The following is a 20975-nucleotide window of genomic DNA, read 5'->3' as shown; positions in this document are numbered from 1 at the left end:
GTTAGCTAACTCTTCCTAACATAATTATGTAAATACCTAGTTTAGGTTTTCACTAAAGAAGGGGCAGATTATCACCAACCCATTGGTATCTATTAGGTCTTCCTCTGTCTATTAGCCCCTATACCCTATTTAACATAGATTGGTTAGAATGACAGCAGGTCAGATATATTTCATCGTCTAGTGCGTAAGAGACGAAATATGTCACTCTATATGCTACGTTAAATAGGTAAGATATTTTTTATTGTGGATCATAGGCACATTATACTACAACAACAATAATAATAATAGGGAACAAGTGTTATTTTTTTGAGCTAGAAAAAATATTTCCTAACTCTAAACAAACACTGCACGAAATAAATAAGCCGTACCTATCTTCAGAATACTTTATTATATTAAAAGTACAAAGTTCTTAAAAAGCGACACATATGTGATCTTCAAATAGGTAAATGACTACAAATGAATCCATACAGTCCTAGAAATCATTAAATAAATCAAAAGGTATTTTTCGAAATTATGACTATTTAAATATTTACAAATATTCAATACAAGTACGAAAATTATTACGTCATTTAAATAGCTAAGGGATAGGTTGCCTCCAAGAGTTTAACAGGGCGACACGTCAAGTTTTTCGTCAGATTCTGTCTTTTAACATCTGAGCCATGAGAGTACCATACAGTTCTTGTCCAAATTATCACTTCATATCGTACGTATATCTGGGGGGGTTAAAAAGGCCACATTGAAGCAATACATCCAAAAAGCAATATTGCTATTTGTATTGACATAACGCACTTTTATATGCGCAAATGTCTAATTGTAATATTGCTTTTTAGATGAATTGCTTGGATAAGTCACATTCAAGCAATCTTACTACTACTGACGTAAGTAAGTAGTCGTTACATGAGCCATGTCAGGGGCCATTGACGGCGTGTGCGTCAAGCTAGCGGCCTCAAAAAAAAAATGGGCACGAAAAAATAATTTGACCATACCAAAAAATAGTACTCTTATTGAAAAAAATAGTACCTGTTGTAAAAAAATTAGTACCATCACGGTTCTGGATTTATAGCCATGTTTATTGCACTTGCTAGCTTGACGGTGAGCGAAATTTGGCGAGAGTTAACGACAAGGTCTTTCGCTTTGATTTAAACGCCAAAAAATAGTACCGAAATAGTACTTACCTCTTGCAAAATACCGAAATGATTACTTCAACGGTTCCAAAGTTATAAAGGCAGTTCTTTGCTCCCGCTGGCTTGACGTTTTGAAAATACCTATTATCTAGGGAACGCTTGCATACTTCAGTATGTAACTAATTTCAATAAACTCGTATGAAATAGTACTTCCTACCATCATAATTTTGATCCGATTCTCTTTCTAGAAATATGTTAAAACATCATCATAACCTATGCCATACATTTGTTGTTGATACAGTCACGTAGACAATTACATAACCTCACAATTTATTCGTAAGTATTGCCATCGCCAGTATTGCCATTTTGGAGGTCTACCCTACCATTTCTTTGCACTTCAGAGTGTTGCTATTACAAAAAATTGCTATTGCATACACCCATATGCAATAATTTTAATAGAAAATGGCTGCATAGGTCTAGTTCTTATTGAAAACAATCTGTGATTTTAATACATCATAATACATTTTTAATCAGCTGTTTTATTTTATAATTTATACCTTCATGTTCAATTTGTTACGGATCGAAGTGTTTGTTAATAAACAATTTGCAGTATTTGTAGAATATCTCAATGAGTTTCAACAATGATATTACTTTCATCTGACAACCCTGGCACTTCACCAATTTTTACCCAAAAATGGAGAAAAAATACTAAAATCTGACAACATTCTTCTTGAGCATGTGTAATAATTTTGTTCGCGACTGGACCTGTCTAATGTATGACAATGACATAGGTTATAATGACTTTTTGACATATTTCTACAAAGAGAATCAGGTCCAAATTATGATGGTAGGGAGTACTATTTCATACGAGTTTATTGACATTAGTTACAAACTGAAGTATGCAAGCGTTCCCTAGATAATAGGTATTTTCAAAACGTCAAGCCAGCGGGAGCAAAGAACTGCCTTTATAACTTTGGAACCGTTGAAGTACTCATTTCGGTATTTTGCAGGGGGTAAGTACTATTTCGGTACTATTTTTTGGCGTTTAAATCAAAGCGAAAGACCTTGTCGTTAACTCTCGCCAAATTTCGCTCACCGTCAAGCTAGCAAGTGCAATAAAACATGGCTATAAATCCAGAACCGTGAAGGTACTAATTTTTTTACAACAGGTACTATTTTTTTCAATAAGAGTACTATTTTTTGGTATGGTCAAATTATTTTTTCGTGCCCATTTTTTTTTTGAGGCCGCTAGCTTGACGCACACATTGACGGCTCAATAATAACCCTGACACCAGGGGCCTGTTTTAAAAAAACTTACAATTGTAAATTACAACGACAATTTGGTGTTCATTACGTAGCCAATTTGAAACTGCAAAATATTTGTGATCACACACTCCGCAATGTACATCAAATTGTCATTGTAATTTACAATTGTAAGTTTTAAAACAGGCTCCAGGGTTGATGAGGTTGGTAATTCACCTCGCAACCCACACGATAGAAGAAGCAATTTTAGTCTTCATTCAAGTTGTTTTCCGGTTGTATGTGGCTTGGCCGAGCGCGCTATGATTTACGGTCTAGATTGTGTATGTGTTATCACCTGTCTCCTTTCTGAATTAAGCCAAAGCTACTGTACCTAGCCATCTCGGTCTCTGACGCCACAACGTGCGACACCGAAGCGACGGGCGACAGGCGGGTCGCGCTCCTGTCACCTAAAATAACATTTTAAAGCCCATTTAACATTGATATAAATCAACTAAAGTTTGCGCAGCGTGGCTGAATATTATTTTGTACTACTTATTTCATATTTGACTAGGCTTAATTTTTTTTTATTACTTTTTTCATTCGAGACGGTCATACGGTGGGCGTATCTTACCTTCAAATTAGTTTTTTATAATAGGTACCTCTAATTAATTAAAGCAGTACGAAATAGTATATAAAATAAATGTACTTACGTTTATTCTGAAAAGAAAAAAAGGGAAGTGTTAAATTCGTATTAATATTGTAAATGGGAAATTGTTTGTCAGTTTGTCCGACTTTCACGGCAAAACGGAACGACGATTTGACGGGATTTTTTAAATGGAGATATTTTAAGGGATGGAGTGACATAGGCTACTTTTTGTGGGTGAGAGCCTTCAGCGCTCCCCATTTGTCCGGCCAAGTAGTTAATGCCATCTGCGGCAAATCTACAATAAGTCACGTCAAAGAAAAAGCTACTTTTTGTCTCTTTCTAACCCTCCCCCGGCTTTTTCGGCGGGAAACGGGAACGGGACAGTTGCTTTCTTCGTTGAGTAATCTAAATAATTAATACGAAGTGGTGTTTTGTGGTTAATGATCGCATTAAGTTAGTCGGAAGACATTCGCGAGTGTTATTATATTGGAGTATTCAATGAACAAAGTGTATCTGCCTATTTTCGCTTCGTGCCGGGAAGCCGCTTCATGACTCAAAAGTTTATGCGGACTTTTGAGTTAATTCGTTTGGGGTTCGGAGTAGGAGTCTACTCCGAGGGTGGGGGCTTAGGTTTCATCATCATCACCTTTCATCATTTCATTAATCATCAAGAAAAAAAATACGTCAGACATGGCTGTATGGGCATAGTTCCCTTTGCCTTACCCTTCGGGGAATACCAAAACAAAAAAACCCTCCCCCCCCCACACACACACACTTCCCTAAAATGGCGACATGCGGACTCGCGTGATGAGGGACTTTCCAGGCTACGGTCCTCAAAAACAATAGGTATAGATGGCGCTGTACAGATTTTTCTTCGTTTAACCCTCTAATTTCGTGGATAATAGACATATGCATCTTTTATCTTTGTTTTTGGGTATAAATGATGACCCTTTTCTATAACACCAGGGCACAATTACATCTTCCACCCATTATTATTCCGATCTAAATAAAGAGAAGCGATATAGGTAGCAATATAATTCTATACATAATGTAGTATGCTTCTGCCATTACATTGTCATCATCATCAGCCGTACGACGCCCACTGCTGGGCATAGGCCTCCCCCAAGGATCTCCACGACGATCGGTCCTGCGCTGCCCGCATTCAGCGGCTTCCCGCTACATTGTATCTTTGAATAATTATGTACCCGAGTAATGAGAAAATATGTAATTATCACGTTAAAGCTGTACAACGCCCTTTATATTGTTTTTGATGAACGTAGCCTGGAAAGTCCCTCATTCGGTGCTGAGGGCATAACGCCCTTGTTTCTGTGATCTGTGTACGGTCACGAGCATTAATATTAGTGATGTTCCGAATATCCGTATCCGTATCCGGGCCGTATCCGCGGATATCCGAGATAAAAGAAAAATCCGTATCCGTGTCCGTTACTTTTCACGCGGATCTTTTACGGATCTTTTTCAGGTGATTAAGTAGAATTATTAAATAAAAAACTATAAAATTCCATTCAGATTGTTTTACCATAATAACCAAAACAAAAGTACTACCCGCACAATGCAAGTTAAAACGTGTCCTGCCTGACGTTGCGGCGAGCGAAGACGTCTACTATCGTTTCAAGGTCGCGGGCGCCGACACCAATCGAATAATATCGAATAAGAAAATTAAGATCCGTATCCGTATCCGCGGATCTTTACACTAAATATCCGTATTCAGATCCGTATCCGCGGATACATTTTTAACGATCCGGCACATCACTAATTAATATGTATACACTTTGGTACCATGTCACATTAACTTTTTTGATAAACTGAACTGTAAGTCTCACTAAATGTCAAATATGTTAGTGCGACAGAGTCCTAAAGTGGGTGCATTACATTGTTCATGACTTTACATGCCGGTATAAGTACATATACTTACGTCATTATATCCCTGAAAGTACTTGGGTTGTGGTTCTTTCATTTCTTTATCGCTAACGCTGAATCCGACGAAACCCACCGATGCTGTGTTAACAGGAATTAATTTAATGTTAGTCATAAATCGATATCTACCTACTTACGTATATAAGTGACTGGGGCCGTCCATTAATCATGCGAGGCTCGAAAGGGGGGGTAAAAATCACGAAATATCATAAGGGGGGAGGAGTAATATATCACGAGTATTTCTTGTTTCGGCAAACGCGCGGTACTGATCATGGCGGTCAGTCCCCCGCCCCTAATATAATTTTTTGTTTTTAATAATATTATTTCTATTTATTTTTTATATGTACTAAGTAATTGTAAGCGGATTATTGCGCCGAGACAAACCCGTGAGGGGTTTAGCGGTGTTATTTTATTGTTTTGTTAATTTTTCGTTGTATTCAGTAATAATAATAAAAAAAATAACCTGTGCTCTAGAGGTGCAGGCAGTGATGGTACTCACATGTGTTCTTCCCCCAGACGGACTCGCGGTAGTTGACCCGCCGCTGCCCGCCGCGGCGCCGCTTGGCGCGGCCGCGCTGCACGATGGTGCGCCGCGACTCGCTCGACAGCTTGCGGGCCGCGCGGTGGTACAGGCAGCGGGACGACGCGTTCGACACCTGCACGCAAGTTTACCTGCTTAACACGTTGAATGCCATGACGGACACCATGTGTCCTTTATACTTTCCCCAAGGACCACACCAAAAATGTGCACTCACACTCACACAGCTGCACTCTACTTATCTACTTCTACTTTTATTTTTTTTCACATAACATAGGCTCACGACTTCATCCCAATTGGAGTAGTCAGAGATACATCCATCGCAAGATGAACTAATTAGTTTTACCACACTTCACCGAGCTTTATGTTAGACCAACATGATAGGGAGTGAATCGTATAGCCGTCTATGATGGTCGAGCGAGTAGGTATATAGCGTACCATCTCGCACTGCATGTCGTCGACCTCGTCCTCCATGATGTCCAGCTCGTCAGTGTCCTTGGCGGGCACGATCAGCAGCCGGGTGTCCGGGCAGGAGGCCGACACCATCAGCTGCGACGACTTCGGGAAGATGAGCCGGTGGGCCGTCCTGTGAAGTATATACTACTTAGCAATAAGGCCGCCTATTGTACTCATTTTATTTCTTTTTTGTTTCTATTTTACTGTTTGTGCAATAAAGTATTTGTCATGTATGCTGCATTAGCAGTCGTTAATAACCATTAATCCGCACTGGGCCCGCGTGGTGGTTTAAGGCCCGATCTCTCTACCCATCCATAGGGAAGGCCCGTGCCCCAGCAGTGGGCTGATGATGATGTTCACCAAAATAATATAGATAGCGCTGTACTTAAAAGATTTAGTAATCTTATGTAATCGACTGACTTGTAAAGCAAGTTTATTTTTATCTACATCTGCGTAGTATCATGGACATGTTGTTCAGAGGCTTGTGGAACACTTGATTCTTCAATGGGGTGGGTACCTGGGTATATAGCAGGGCGGCTGGAACACTTCCCTCGTAGCCATGTCCTGGCAGACTCCGTCCAATAGGACTATGTCTTCCATCAACTCGTTTACAACGAAAACCTAAACAAAACTTTCCAATCAAAAAGCTAATAAGTTAAGTAGTCGTTACATGAGCCATGTCAGGGGCCTTTGGCGGATCAATAGTAACCCTGACACCAGGGTTGATGAGGTTGGTACTCCACCTCACATTCCACACGATAGAAGAACGTAACTAGAGCCATGAGCTTGAGAGAAAAAGTAAAGGCGATGAGAGATTCAGCGGTGTCAGCACAGGTTCCGCTATTGCGGGTTTCTGATCAAGAGATATAGCAAATACTATCTCCATAGATAAAACCGTCGTACATTTATTGCTCGAAGCCCCCTTCTATCTTTATCTATACGCGATACATTTCAGGCCGCGCGCGAGACAGTGTAGTTTCGTATTTCTTTTTACCAACATACCTTCATAAGGTACATCATAGAGCACTCACCTTAAACGCCTTAAGGCATGGCACGAAGGAATGTTCTAGACGCATGTTGAGCTTCTCAGTGGAGAGGCCGTGGTAGGCCGGCACACTGGGCAGCACCATCATCGCCAGCTTGATCCCGATCTCGCGCCACATTGACGACTCTAGCCTGTGAACGGCAGATGGCATATTACATCTGGCATGCTGACAGATCGGTGAACAGAGGGTCTAAAAGACCACATTGAGGCAATTCATCAAAATAAAGTGGAATTTTCCGTCGCAAAATTCATATTTCTTTTTGTGTTTTTTTTAATTTATTTTCAATTCTATACTTTTGCGAACTTGTTCTTATCGTGTAGGTTGTGTGGTGAACACCAACCTCATCAACCCTGGTGTCAGGGTTATTATTGAGCCGCCAAAGGCCCCTGACATGGCTCGTGTAACGACTACTTACTTAAGTACATCAGTAAGTAGTAACCGGGACCAACGGCTTAACGTGCCTTCCGAAGCACGGATCATCTTACTTTCGGACAATCAGGTGATCAGCCTGTAATGTCCTAACCAAACTCACAAAGGGATCACAAAGTGATTTTTGTGATATCTCCCCACCGGGATTCGCACCCGGAGCCTCCGGATCGTGACTCCGACGCTAACCACTGGACCACAGAGGCCGTTTTTTGCGATAGAAATTTCCAACTGATATTCTATCTATCTATCTATATCAGCCTAAATTCATATCCAATTTTGGACGTAGGCCGACTAACCAACCAACTGATATTAATTCAGAATAATGAGCTGAATCATCCCCCTCAGTATTCGTTATGATGTCACTTACACCCTGTACGTACGTAGGTACGGGTAGCCATACAAGTAGATACTGTGTTAGTGACACCGTAACAATTACTGAGGGAGATGATTCAGACCATGACTCTTGAGTTGATATCAAGTTGATTTTCCTGTCGGATAATTCATGAAAAATTTTGTGTTTTTTTAATTACTTATTTTCCGTTCCGAATACTTATGCGACGGAAAATTCCACTTGATATCAATAGAAATATTTTATTGCGACCATGTGTTCGTACAAAATGTGGTGTTATAAAAATACAGAAGTAAGTAAGTATTATATGTAGTATCAACATGCAACTGCAACTGGTAGAGAGGACAACATACTTAATTATTAGTCAGTGATAAAAGTACAATGAGTGAAAACGTCCCCCTCTATCAACAGATTCCAGACATACCTGATTCGAAGCGTCTTAGTGAGTTGATATTATTGTTCTATGGCGACTTTCTCGAAATACGCGGGGACTAGCCGGGATTCGGGTTTTTAAGCACGATTTTGGGTACCGCCTGGTGCAACATTGTTTCAACTAATACCGATTTTTGACAAAACTTTCTTTAATTTTATTTCTAAACCCCATGGAATTTGAAGTTATAATCAATTGGTAATCTTTTCAAAGATGCTATTGAAATACAATAAATTGCCGATTACAGGGGGGGGTCTCATACAGTTACGGTCATGGTCCTTTATATTTCTCATAATATATTTTAAAAATATGATTGCATTTATTTTAGGCCTGGCCTGAATCATCCCTCAGAGTTTTCGTTACGATGTGACTAACTGTATTTATAATAACTGTAAAAAACCCTTTGTTACCCGAGAATGGGATGAGGCGCTAGATTGAATGCTTCCTTAACGATCGGCATGGTGATGTAATACGCCTGCACGGCGGAATCGCAGCGCGCAGTATAGCTGTACGGACGGTTGGTCAACGCCTGCGGGTAGATTGGAAAAAAAACGCATTAAAATCGGATCATCCGCTTGGGAGCTACGATGCCACAGACAGACACATAGACCTTTACACAGACACGTCAAACTTATAACACCCAGTCGTGTTTGTGTCGGGGGTTAAAAATAGGGTATTTGACAGGGTCAAAGATAAATTATAAAATGCTATTCTACAAATAGAAGCCAGTCTAACATGATCAAAAATCAATCTCATTTAACTTTTCGACCTATTTTAGAATTTTATTTATAAATTAAGTACAATGTACGACGTTTGACCGCTTTTATTGATGACGTCACAGGACAGTATTTCCGTACAAACTCCAAAGAAAACTTTCGTTTTGACGTTTCGTAAAAAGTATCCCATTTGACTAGGTTGTCAAGTAACCTATTAAATGGATAGTATTCACAGATTGTTTTCACTTAATAGTACATAGCTTAAAAGGTAAGATAAAAAAGAAAGAAGAAGAAAAATAAGAAGGGGATTTCGGAGAAGAGACTAAGAAGGTAAGGAAAGAAAGACACCGTTCTGTGCTTCTATCGTTTGGGTTGTGAGGTCGATAACCAACCTCATCAACCCTGATGCCCTTGTCATGGCTCATGTAACGCCTACGTTCGTATATCATTAAGTAGTAACCGGGACCAACGACTTGACCTGCCTTCAGAAGCACGGAAGAAACATTTTATGCCAGCGAATATCGACTCTACTGACCCCTAGCACCCCAACAGCGTTGCCAGACACGACGTAATCCTGACTGGGCTCCTCGAACTTGAGGTCTGTCAGGAATTCGTAGTTTGGTATGGCCTCTTCTATTTCAATCCCTGGAGGCGTGTATGTCGCTTCTAGTAGTCCAGATACTATGATGTAGATGCCTTTTGGTTCGTCACCTGTGAAGAAATAATTGGAATTGGCTGGCTTGACAAGAGCTGGGTTCAAGTCCCGTCTGAGTCAATTTTTTTCCGATTCAATTTTTCCTTTATTACTTTCCCTCTAAAAATCATAGATTTTTATACTTAAGTACCTAGAGTTTATGAACAAGCAGGATAAGAGGGCCTAGCCATATTTCAAACATTTCTACCCTCTCCGTTTGTTGCCATAGAGCAACACGGACCTCCGCGGATTTGTTGCCGATATTCCCATATTTTTTGCTAATTAAAGAAGGATAGATACATTTTTAGATACAATTATAGATATAGTTAATATAGATAGATAGATATTTGCAGACAGCTATGTCAGCGATTCCCACAGTGGGTTCCGCAGAACCTAGGAGTTAAGTAGGAAAGTCGTCAGGGTTCTGCGAAATTAATTCAAACGGAACAAGCAAGTTTTTTCGCGAGGAAGGGGTGACTAGGCTACCTTTATGTCGAAACAACTGAACTTTCTCTTGAATAGAATTTATCAGAAGACGGTATTCCATCTCGTCCAGAAATCCTGAGTAAAACAAATACATGATAGCGACCGAAATATCATGGAAAGCGACGAACATTCTATGCACATAACTGAGAACTATACATACAAAATGTCGCGCCTTGTCCCGTATTCCGGAATTTGCATGCAGCTAATATTATTATTAGATAAGTAAGTACCTCGTGATATAAGAATATCGTTCAAATTATAGTGTTTTATTTCAGAATTCTCCAGAAAAAAGTCGGCAACACGTTCGTTTCCTTGCAGCCAGGATACGGACCTTAACTGTGTCTGTAACACAAAATATAACGTATTGTCCGGTCACGAGTACTAATATGTATACTTTAAAACCATATCACATTAACTTTTTTGACAAATTAAATCGTAAGTCTCATTAAATGTCAAATATGATAGTGCGACAGGGTTTTAAAGTGGGTACATGATATTGCTCATGACTGTATGTTACTTTGTGTGTGATGTTGTGTTATACAACCTACTTATATAGGTTATATGATGATGATAGGTACGTCCCAACATAGGCCACAGGTCCAATGTTGGAAGGTCTGTACCTCCCCTCGATCAGAGTACCTATGTAAGGAGCATACTTCGCCACCCTGGTCCACTTTGCTGTGAATTAGTGGCAAAACAACCATACCCAAGTGTTCTTCAATAAACCATTGAATTATTATTGATATATTTTTACTTACATACATAAACTCACGCCTATTTCCCACAAGAGTGAGCAGAGACTATGGAATTCCATTAATGAAAAGAAACAAAAAGCAAAGGGAGGAAGGAAAGGATATATTTTTACCCGGTTATTTATCAAACAATGTATTATGTTAAATGTTTGTTAAATAACCGATAACTACGTACATCTTTTCTAATATCTCTCTCTCTCATTAGTTAAGAGCTGCGCTCTTGTCGGTGGAGTAATTGCCACTCCTCTCCTCTTCCCGCCAAATCCTTCACCTCCTGATACGACACGACCTGCACCTTCTCTTTTATTTGTTTCATAAATGTTCTCCCTCCCCTTCCTCTCTTCCCTTCAATTTTTCCTTATGATGTTTGTCATAAATGAATCGTGTCGTATCAGGTGGCCAATCATACAATGAAATAATCCAATCAATCAATCAATGGTGGTCAATAGGTCTTACTTCAGGTGAGGAGGGAGCGACGAGGCTGCCTTTATGTCGAGACAACTGAACTTTCTCTTGAATGGAATTTATCAGAAGACGGTATTCCATCTCGTCCAGAAATCCTGAGTAAAAGAAATCCATGAAAGCGAACGAAATATCATGGAAAGCGACGAACATATACCGCCTTATAACGAAGCCTAAAGATAATTAGGTTTGGTTTAGGTTCATGACACGGACTTTACACCCACAGGGATCCGCTTACATAACCTGAAAATTTGACAGGAATTTAAAAGTTTTTTTAAAGACGCGGCTGCCTGTCTAACCTTCCAACTCATAAAGGAAAAACCAGCTCAATACGGGTAAGGCCACATACTTCCGCAACGCATTTGTCGGGAATCTGAGTTTCCTCACGGTGTTTTCCTTCACCGCTGAGCACGTGAACATAAATTCTATGGAAATAAAGATTAAAATTCCTGAAATATAATTCTAAAACAACCTTTAACCAACCTTCCTCCTTGAGCTGCATGGCATCGAGCATCATGATATTGAGCGTGGAGGTGGTGGCTTGCTTGGTCTTGACGGTGATGGCGGTCCACGGGCGGTCGCGCTGCAGCAGCCCCAGCTGGCGGGTCACTGTCAAACTAATCACAGACACCGTGGCACACTTTTGTAGTGAATAGGAGGAAACGGGAGTCACGCATTCTCATGCTGTGAGCCATTTCAGGGGTCTTTGGCGGCTCAACAACGACCCTGACACCACGTTTAATGGGGTTGGTAATCCACCTCTTAACTCACACGATAGAAGAAGTGGATTTCCTTTAAGCACTGATCGAGCCCCGGTGTCGCGTCAATGCGGGATCTTTTAACACTTTAAAATATAAGAACGATTTCGAAGCATTTCAACTTTTGAATGGTATATTTCAAAGAATCCACAACGCACCGACCTCTTAGTTGCTCTTATAATGGATTTACCTCTGACTACCCCAATTGGGATACAGTCGAGAGCTTATGTTGTTCCACAAAAAAAAGTTTTCATTTCGAGCTCCTCCATGCTTCGGAAGGCACGTTAAGCCGTTGGTCCCGGCTGAATTAGCAGTCGTTAATAACCATCAATCCGCACTGGGCCCGCGTGATGGTTTAAGGCCCGATCTCCCTATCCACTCATAGGGAAGGCCCGTGCCCCAGCAGTGGGGACATTAATGGGCTTATGATGATAAATGATGATGATATTATGTTCAACGTACCGGTCAGCTTCCAACCTAGCATTCAACGTATCCTGTATTTCTTTGTTATCAACCAGCTGTGGTAGAAGGTTGCTCACTTCCTGCTCTCCTGTCACAAACCCCTGCAAATACTCATTTAAAATTAAAAAAAAATGTTTAGTAGAGTGGCATTATAATCCCTATTTGCCCTCTCCTCGTTAATCTTTCATTCTCACGGGGGTACTGGGAGAAATTTCTTCAGTCAATCAATCAATTTATTGTAGATATTAAAAAGTAAAATTACCTTGCCGACGTCATAGCCGAACGCTAATTGTATGTCTATCATGCGATCTATATAGGCCATCACAGTAGGAACGGACACCCTGAAACGTTTTAGTGTTTTTTTAGAGTACTGCGGGGTGGAAGGCAAGAGGGACCAACACGTTGGTCTAACAGAAAGCTCGGTGAAGTGTGGGTACTTATTTCATCTAGCGGTGGATGTACCTCTGACTAGCCCAATTAGGATATAATCGTGAGCTTATGTTATGTGTGTTATGATTTTTTGGATTTTGTTTGTATATTGTACCCTAATTTATTCGTATATTGGCCCCGATTCCTGCAGACACCGCCTAATTTTATTTAAAGTTATATCCGTCGTTTTCATATCCGTCGAAAAGGAAAGGGACGGATGATTCACAGCTCTTAATTTTAAGAAGAATGAGTGAATGAATGAATAACCCGGGCGAATGAAAAGGTACGTCGCTGGTATGCAATCCGTTTGACGTGCTGTCTACTTAACTGTGTCGGGTTATTGACGGATGTAAAATTTTTAGACGGTTGGTTTAGATTTGTGCTTAAAATTGACGTGTGTTCCATAAATTTTATGCTTGTCGATTACCCGTCCCTTTCCTTTTCGGCGGATAAGAAAATGACAGATATAACTTAAAATAAAATTAGATGGTATTTACAGGAATTAGCACCATTGTGGTACCACAAACAAAAACCACGTCGAAGTGTGTATAATACAGAGTGTTAGTGACATCGTAACGAAAACTTTGAGGAATGATTCAGGCCATAATTCTGAGTTGATATCAAGTGGAATTTTCCGTCGCAAAAGTATGGAACGGAAAATAATTTAAATAAGCTCTAAAATTTTCATGACTTCTCCGACAGGAAATTCCACTTGATATCGACTCAGAATCATGGTCTGAATCATCCCCTTCAGTATTCGTTACAGTGTCACTAACACCCATACCTACTTGTATGGCTACTGTATGTACTTGTATGGGGTGTAAGTGACATCGTAACGAATACTGAGAGGGATGATTCAGCTGATTATTCTGAGTTAATATCAAGTGGAATTTTCCATCGCAAAACTATAGAATTGAAAATATTTAAAAAATACTAAAAACATAACATGAATTTTGCGACGGAAAATTCCACTTGATATTAACTCAGAATCATGGTCTGAATCATCCCTCTGAGTATTCGTTACGATGTCACTAACACCCTGTATATACGTACAATCAAAGAGCAAAAGTTCAGTCACTAAGCCCAGTGAATTATTTGTAAACAGTGGTGAAATTATGACCCATTAATTATCATAACTATAAAATTTATATTTTTGGAGGTGTTTTTGGTCTATTACAGAAACGACATGTAACCAGGAGGTATTAAGTGCAACCAGTTAATTTATTACATTGCAAGAAACTGATTGGACTTTTGCAGCGTATCGTACCTGGCAAGTTTACAGAGACGCAGGAACCGCAACATCCTCAACAGTTTGGTAGCAGTGAGCACACTCGAGTTGGTGTTATTCCACTTGTCCCAGGGTGTTAACGAGTCTATTATGTCCAATACTAGGTCTGCAAGCAACGGGTACATTTACTCGTCATAGTAGCGGCACGACGCGCGGCGAATTCAAACATATGGCTATGTATGAGAGCGTTCACACAGTGGCGATAAAAAAAAAACAAAAATGTTTTAATTACTTATCAGAAATAATATAAAAAGAAATAAGGCATATGTTTGAAGTAGGGTATAATAATTATAAGTATTACAAAATAACACAGGCTCCCAAACTAGGCAGAGCCTGTATCTTGGATAACCGTGGACAATAGGATACAAGTCTTGTAAGATTGACATAATAATAATAATAACCACAGGAAACTTAAAATATAAATATCTCTTCTTCTTTGCGAGTCGATGGCGATCGATACTAAATTTTTGCTGACCAATAATTGGCCACGCTTACGGCATTGTCAGGACCAATATACTTAAATATAAAATTGAATAATAGGTTACATCTAAGAATTGGAGTGTGGGTGTGTTGTGCGATGTTGTGGCTAATGCGAAAAGACCACAAACTTCTTCCTAGCGTTATCCTATCTTACCCAGGTTCCACTTACCGGTTTTTTACAGAAGCGACTGCTTGTCTGAGCTTCCAACCCGCGAAGGCCTGAACCGACCGTGACAAAATTTTATCACGCTGCGCATGTTAGCCTTACTGGATTGCTCAGACGGAGAAAAAAAATAGTCCATATTCCAAAATTTTTTGAGCTTATTGCATCCCTATTCAAATTGTAGGTAGTATGTTTCTAAATCTTTGTAAGTACTTACTACCTAGGTAGTTTATAATCGTCATCTTTGCCGACTTGCTTCTCGAACGGGGAGCGCCGGTTGGATCCCCGGTACGGGACTGGCACCAATGAGTTATTAATTTATCTTAAGTGCAGTTTTCACTAACACAGTTGGCTCTACCATTATAGACGGCGGTACGGCTCACAACCTACCACGTTGGTCTAACAGAAAGCTCGGTGAAGTGTGACTACTTAGTTCATCCTGCTATGGATGCTATGTTATCTTTACCAACCTCCCGTGGCGCAAACGATGATGACAAAATCAAGTTTGTTCCAATGAGACTTGAAGTACCCAAGCACCCCGAGGGCTATCATCTTTATCACCATCTCTAGAATATAGATTACGTAGAATACTCTGCAAATAAATACGCAATAAAAGAAGATTAATGTAACATCCCCACTGAAAATACCACACCCCCACTCACATATCACCTCCTCACCCACTGTACCACTGTCCCCGGTGGGAAATCGGCCGTAGTTTTGTCTCCGTTGAAGCGAACAAGAGACGAGATGTTCTCTCTGACGTAAGATTCTGCGTGTGGGCAATAACTGGGTAAGCCCATGATCTATCGTATGGGTTGTGAGGTGGATCACCAACCCAAAGTGATTTTTATGTATCCCCACGGGGATTCGAACCAAGGACCGCCGAGCTAGAGAACCCAAAAAATCGGGTTCAAAACATGACGAAACGGTAGCAGTAGATAGCTCTCATCCATTATTGACAAGGCTTAAAGTTCCCATAATTGATTGTTAAATAGACGAATAGTGCAAGAACTTGGGGTAAGCAGAATCTATGGAATGTCATCTATATTTATTCTGCTTCTATCATCTATATCTCTTGCTTCCTTCACATTCACCAATTATTTCACACACACGAGCTCAGAATAGACCGTACCAAACATATTAAAGGAAGCAAACTCACACATTCAAAATCTTGATAGTATTGGTGACCCAATACGCAATTGGCGGTCTCATGGCCACCTCACACAGTATGACGGGCATGTTCAACAGAATGACGAGGTAGATGAACAGGTCGAACCACATCTTGGTGATGAGGCGGTAACAGAACTGCCTCCAGGCGCTGTGAGGCACCTGAGCGTTGGCGGCTTCAGGAGTCATTATGTTGACCAGCTTCCGGCGTAGCCAGACAGCGTGGGCCTGTGGAGTATTGGCAAGGAGGTAAACGCCACGAATGTAACGGTTCTTCTTATATTGTGTGGGTTATGACAGAGATACAGGTGCCATGGTTGTTATCGAGCCACAAGGGCCTTAGACACGGCTCAAGTAACGACTACACACTTACTTAAGGAGATAATGTGCATTCCGAATGACGGATCATCTTATATTCTGACAGTGGGTGATCAGCCTTCAATGTCCTTACCAAACTAGGATCACAAAGTGATTTTTGTGACATTTCCCCACCTCTGGATCTCAAGCCAACGCTCAACCACTGAACCACGGAGACCGTTGATCAGATCAGGTTTATTACTGAGCCACCAAAAGCTCTTGACATGGCTTATATAACTTTTACGTACTCACATCAGTAAGTAGTATCCACAGAATATTACTTAATTAAAAACGACGTGAACAAACAGAACGCATTCAGCTTATCTTCCGGGCGTGTCGTATAAACCGAAAGAAGGATTGTATCCTTTATGACCATTATACGGGAGATGGGGTAATCACGTGTCACCATAACCATCCATCATATTCACTTGGGAATTCGTATCTGAAGTGGCTGCAAATTGTCTTTTAATAAGTTCTTAAGGTTGACTCATCGATTCATCCGGGTGCGGTCGTAATCCCGCTCCTCTTTATCTCATTCTAGCAAATGACGGTTCTGACAGACAGTAAAGGACCGAAGCATAGGAATGTGCGATACGGTTTAACCCTTACTCTGACGAAGAACGGGAGTTGCATGTATATGTAGCCTATAGAGTATTCACCTTAGGTTTCCACAGCGTGCCCAAGAGCTCCAGATTGATCCTCCCGTCATCAGAGTCAGTGGCCACCTCCACAGCCTGCACCAGCATCCGGACGCCGTCCTTGCTGATCTTGCCATGCTCATACTGCCGCCAGTACGATATCTTCATGGCTTTCAGGACGCGTTGGTTTGCTTCCCTTGAGGTGTGATTGGGTGGTTAAAATGTCGGAGTTTTAAAGGGAAAGACGTCAAGTTGATACCTCAGAGGTCCCTCGAACACACAACATCTCCCTAGCATTATCCCGTTTTTCACAGGGTCCGCTTACCTAAGCTGAAGATTTGACAGGTCCGATTTTTTAAAAAAGCGACTGCCTGTCTGTCCTTCTAACCCGCGAAGGAAAAACTAGCCCAATACAGGTTAGATCACATTTCGCCGAAAAATGCATTTCTCGGGAATGTGGCTTTCCTCATGATGTTTTCCTTCACCGTTGAGCACGTGATAATTTATGATTCAAACATGAATTCGAAAACAAATTCTGCAATCATTTGTTTAGGCCTGTGCTGGATTCGAACCTGCGACCTCAAAATGAGTGGCAAGCGTTCTTCCAACTGGGCTACTACGACTCATGGGCCTCCAACACAGAGCAACAGCAAATCTACAATTAATCACGTCTAGTCAATGCATGGGGCCGGCAACTCAGTTTATTTGGTAGAAGAACTTTTTTTTTGAAGTACGCTTAGGATTGGTTGCCCAATTTCAGGCAGGTATCAAGATTGGCTTTTTTACAATAAGAGCGAGTCATCTTGTAACGGATACATCAAAACCTCGACATGACAAAAAAGAATTGATTATGTGTCTTGAACAGCTTCTAGAATACTCTACTCGGTATTCCGGAACCTATTGTAGTTTGTACTGTAGCGTCTGTACCTCATCATCTCTGCAAACTCCTTCTTAGTGGGCTCGTTGGGTATCTCTCGCTCGCAGTCCGGACACGTCGTGTACCGGTACCCCATGTACGTCTCGTCCTCACTATCCTCGTCGCGTCCTTGCATTTGGAGCTGGTACGGGTGTTTGATCGTCGTACCTGTACGTATCAAAATTGACTAGGTACTTGATCAGACTTGTGATATACTAAGGTGGAAAGATCTAGAGCTTCAGTGATACCGCACGTTTTTGTACCCTCTAATGATATCACGAAGTGACAACAGGGGTTAAAAAGGCCACATCTAAGCAATTCATCTAAGAAAAGCAATAAATATTGCTATTTGACATTTGTTTGCATTGCGCACTTATTTTTATATGCGCACCGTTTTAACCCCCAAGATCGCCATAGGACTGTTCGGATTACCGGTAAGACCACCAATTTAACTAAAGAAGTTTTCTAAAAATGTCCGACACCTGGGATTCTGTGATTTCGTAGTAAAGTAATCGTCATATCTTTGGACCACGATACAAAAAAGAATACTTCAGTGTAGCCAAACATTCTGACGTGATTTTCTTCAATAAAATCTCGGATTTCTATCAATTAATTTCATTCTGGGTAAAAATGAGACCACACACTTTTATGGCTATTTATTGCGAGGTTTTGTTAACAAAAATCACTTCACTATAAGGAGACGATTTAGTTATACCACACCCCGGACACTTCATACAAAAACCTTCGTTTTACACAGACACTATACATTGATGTTACCGTACACGCGCAACTGCGTCTGACGTCTGACGCCCATACGATTGAAGACTAAAGTAAGACCGAGGGGGGTGAACCTAGCACCGTCCCTGGTGGGGAGCGGAGAATTGCCGTTCTATACGTAGTATTATTCCTTATTCTATGCTTCCATTTTATAAATGTAATCTAAACATAAACTAACTTCTACTATATAAGTACCTTCCTGCACGAGATCCCAGTTAGCATCAGCCAGGAACTTGTCCATCTTCAACATGGAGATGCAGCGGTCCCTGGTGAGCATGATCCGTTTCACACAGTTGGTCATGTTGGCCTTTTTAGCCAGAGATATCTCAGCTAATCCCAGCATCTTTAGCACTTTGGTCATTGTCGTCGCGTTGATCAGTAGGGACAATAGGACTAGACCTGCTGTTTGGATTATAAACACCTGGAAGAATGTATAATTTTAGATACCTAGCCTAAAGACGTTAGCAAGCGCAGTAGTTCTCTTAGATGGCTAGCCCTAGGTGTCCGTTGAGCGTTAGACATTAAGAGAGTGGTAATCATGAGAAGGGAGTCTGGGCGGTTGGCAGACCAGATAGATCGGTGACCTTGTCAAGCCATCTACAAAGTGGTACAAGATCAGTAAGAATGACGTAAGAAGGAAGAGCATAAGTCCAGCAGTGGATTTTAATACGTTTAAAATTATAATGAGTTAGGAATAAGTCTAGTAGAATCAAAGATAGTGATAGTAAAACTTTATACTTACTCCGAAGTACGTGTGTGGGTATCTACAAAATCTACTAAAGAGCTTAGGTGCAATCAGTAAAAAGACATTCTAATATAGATCGTTAAGTTTTACCAGCTCACCTCCCCAGCCTCAGTGAACGGTGGCGCTTGGAGCACCAGCAGCGCGAAGCACAGCGACAGCGGGCCGCGCAGCCCACCCCACACGCACGCCAGTCCATGCTGCCACAGCATGCCGTAGCCCACGCGCCGCAGCACCGGCAACATCATGAAGTAGATCACCAGCCGCGAGCAGTACACTGTCATGTACGTCACGAACACCAGCGTCACCTGGCGCACCGTTATGATGTAGCTGATCTTCTCAAATATCACTACCCCCACCATAGTAAACAGCAAAGTGTTCGCCGCATGCGCCATTATCACCCAGCAATGCGACACCGACGTCTCGATGTCCCCCGCGATCGTATTCTTCTTATTGCTCGCTATCACGCCAACTATGATCGTCGCCAATAACCCTGACACGTAGAAGTACTTCTCACCGATGTAATACGTCAAATAAGCCCCGGCGAATGTGAGTGTTACGACGCACAACATGTCGTAGTACGTCAGTGACATCAGGAAACCGAGTATCTTCCCCGTGACAATGCCTAGAAGTAGACCGCCTCCGATGTAGCGCACGAGCATGAGGGCGATCTGAGAGGCCTCCGTGACAGCCATAGACACGTAGCCGAAGGTGGCGGTGAACGTGATCATCGCCGTCGCGTCGCCTATCAAGCCCTCTCCTAGTAGCAGAACGCTTACGAACTTTCCATGGCTCATTTCTTTCAATTGCCTCACGACCTCGCCGGGGTATATTGGAATGCAGGTCACACCGAACAGCATACAAGCTCCGAAATTCCAACTGGTATCTACTAGATAATACGCCATGAACGCGGCTAGGAGAGCGGTCATCAGAGCGCCCGGCACGGCCACTAGGACTATCTGGGGGAAACTCTTCCAAAACGAATGAGCATCGACGGAATATGCCGTGTTGAAGATTATAATAGGCAGAAACACTATTAGCAGAATTTCGACATCGGTGTAGCACACTTGAACGATCGGCTTGAAGTCGGGGAAGCGGTTCGCGCAGAATCCGGCGAGACCGCCCAATGCGAACATGATTATTCTGAAAGGGATGCACATGCTGGTCCATAGCATGACAATTCTGACGAGAACTCCGACAAATAGCGTCATGAAGATGAAGAGGAACGCCATAGAAGGCGGGTAGCTGGGTGAGGGCCGGCTGGGTTGGTCGTATATCTCGTTGACATTTTGCAGGAGTTGTGTAATGTTCTGCCTCTGCTGGCAGTAAACATTTCCGATTGTAAATAATAGTAAAAGCGGTTTACAAGTCATTTTGAATGACTTTCATGGCCATGTAGAAGCGGCTGGATGAAGCATGGTTACGTCGCATGTTCGTTGCTAATGGCCATATTTTAAAGTAGTATAAGAAAGATCTAGCGCGGGTTGGTGGCG

The 20975-nt window shown here is 41.5% G+C and overlaps 1 protein-coding gene across 1 annotated transcript; it reads right to left on the bottom strand.

The window, feature by feature from the left end:
* Positions 1 to 632: 632 nt before the first annotated feature.
* LOC126376811 (sodium/hydrogen exchanger 10-like) lies at positions 633 to 20855 on the bottom strand. Its single transcript, XM_050024358.1, has 21 exons — positions 19584 to 20855; positions 18936 to 19161; positions 17975 to 18131; positions 17069 to 17243; positions 16045 to 16280; positions 15356 to 15477; positions 14222 to 14348; positions 12788 to 12866; positions 12526 to 12626; positions 11789 to 11922; positions 11300 to 11403; positions 10322 to 10433; positions 9447 to 9622; positions 8606 to 8724; positions 6973 to 7117; positions 6459 to 6562; positions 5924 to 6071; positions 5447 to 5603; positions 4946 to 5028; positions 2758 to 2833; positions 633 to 713 (listed from the first exon to the last, which is right to left on the bottom strand). The coding sequence occupies exons 1-21, from the start codon at positions 20853 to 20855 to the stop codon at positions 697 to 699; spliced, it is 3870 nt and encodes a 1289-aa protein (XP_049880315.1). The 3' UTR covers positions 633 to 696.
* Positions 20856 to 20975: the final 120 nt, after the last annotated feature.

This window comes from Pectinophora gossypiella, chromosome 21, assembly GCF_024362695.1.
Source record: "Pectinophora gossypiella chromosome 21, ilPecGoss1.1, whole genome shotgun sequence".
Classification (NCBI taxonomy): Eukaryota; Metazoa; Arthropoda; class Insecta; order Lepidoptera; family Gelechiidae; genus Pectinophora; species Pectinophora gossypiella.
Note: the sequence above shows the minus strand (reverse complement) of the source record. Positions and strands in the feature narration are given on the sequence as shown.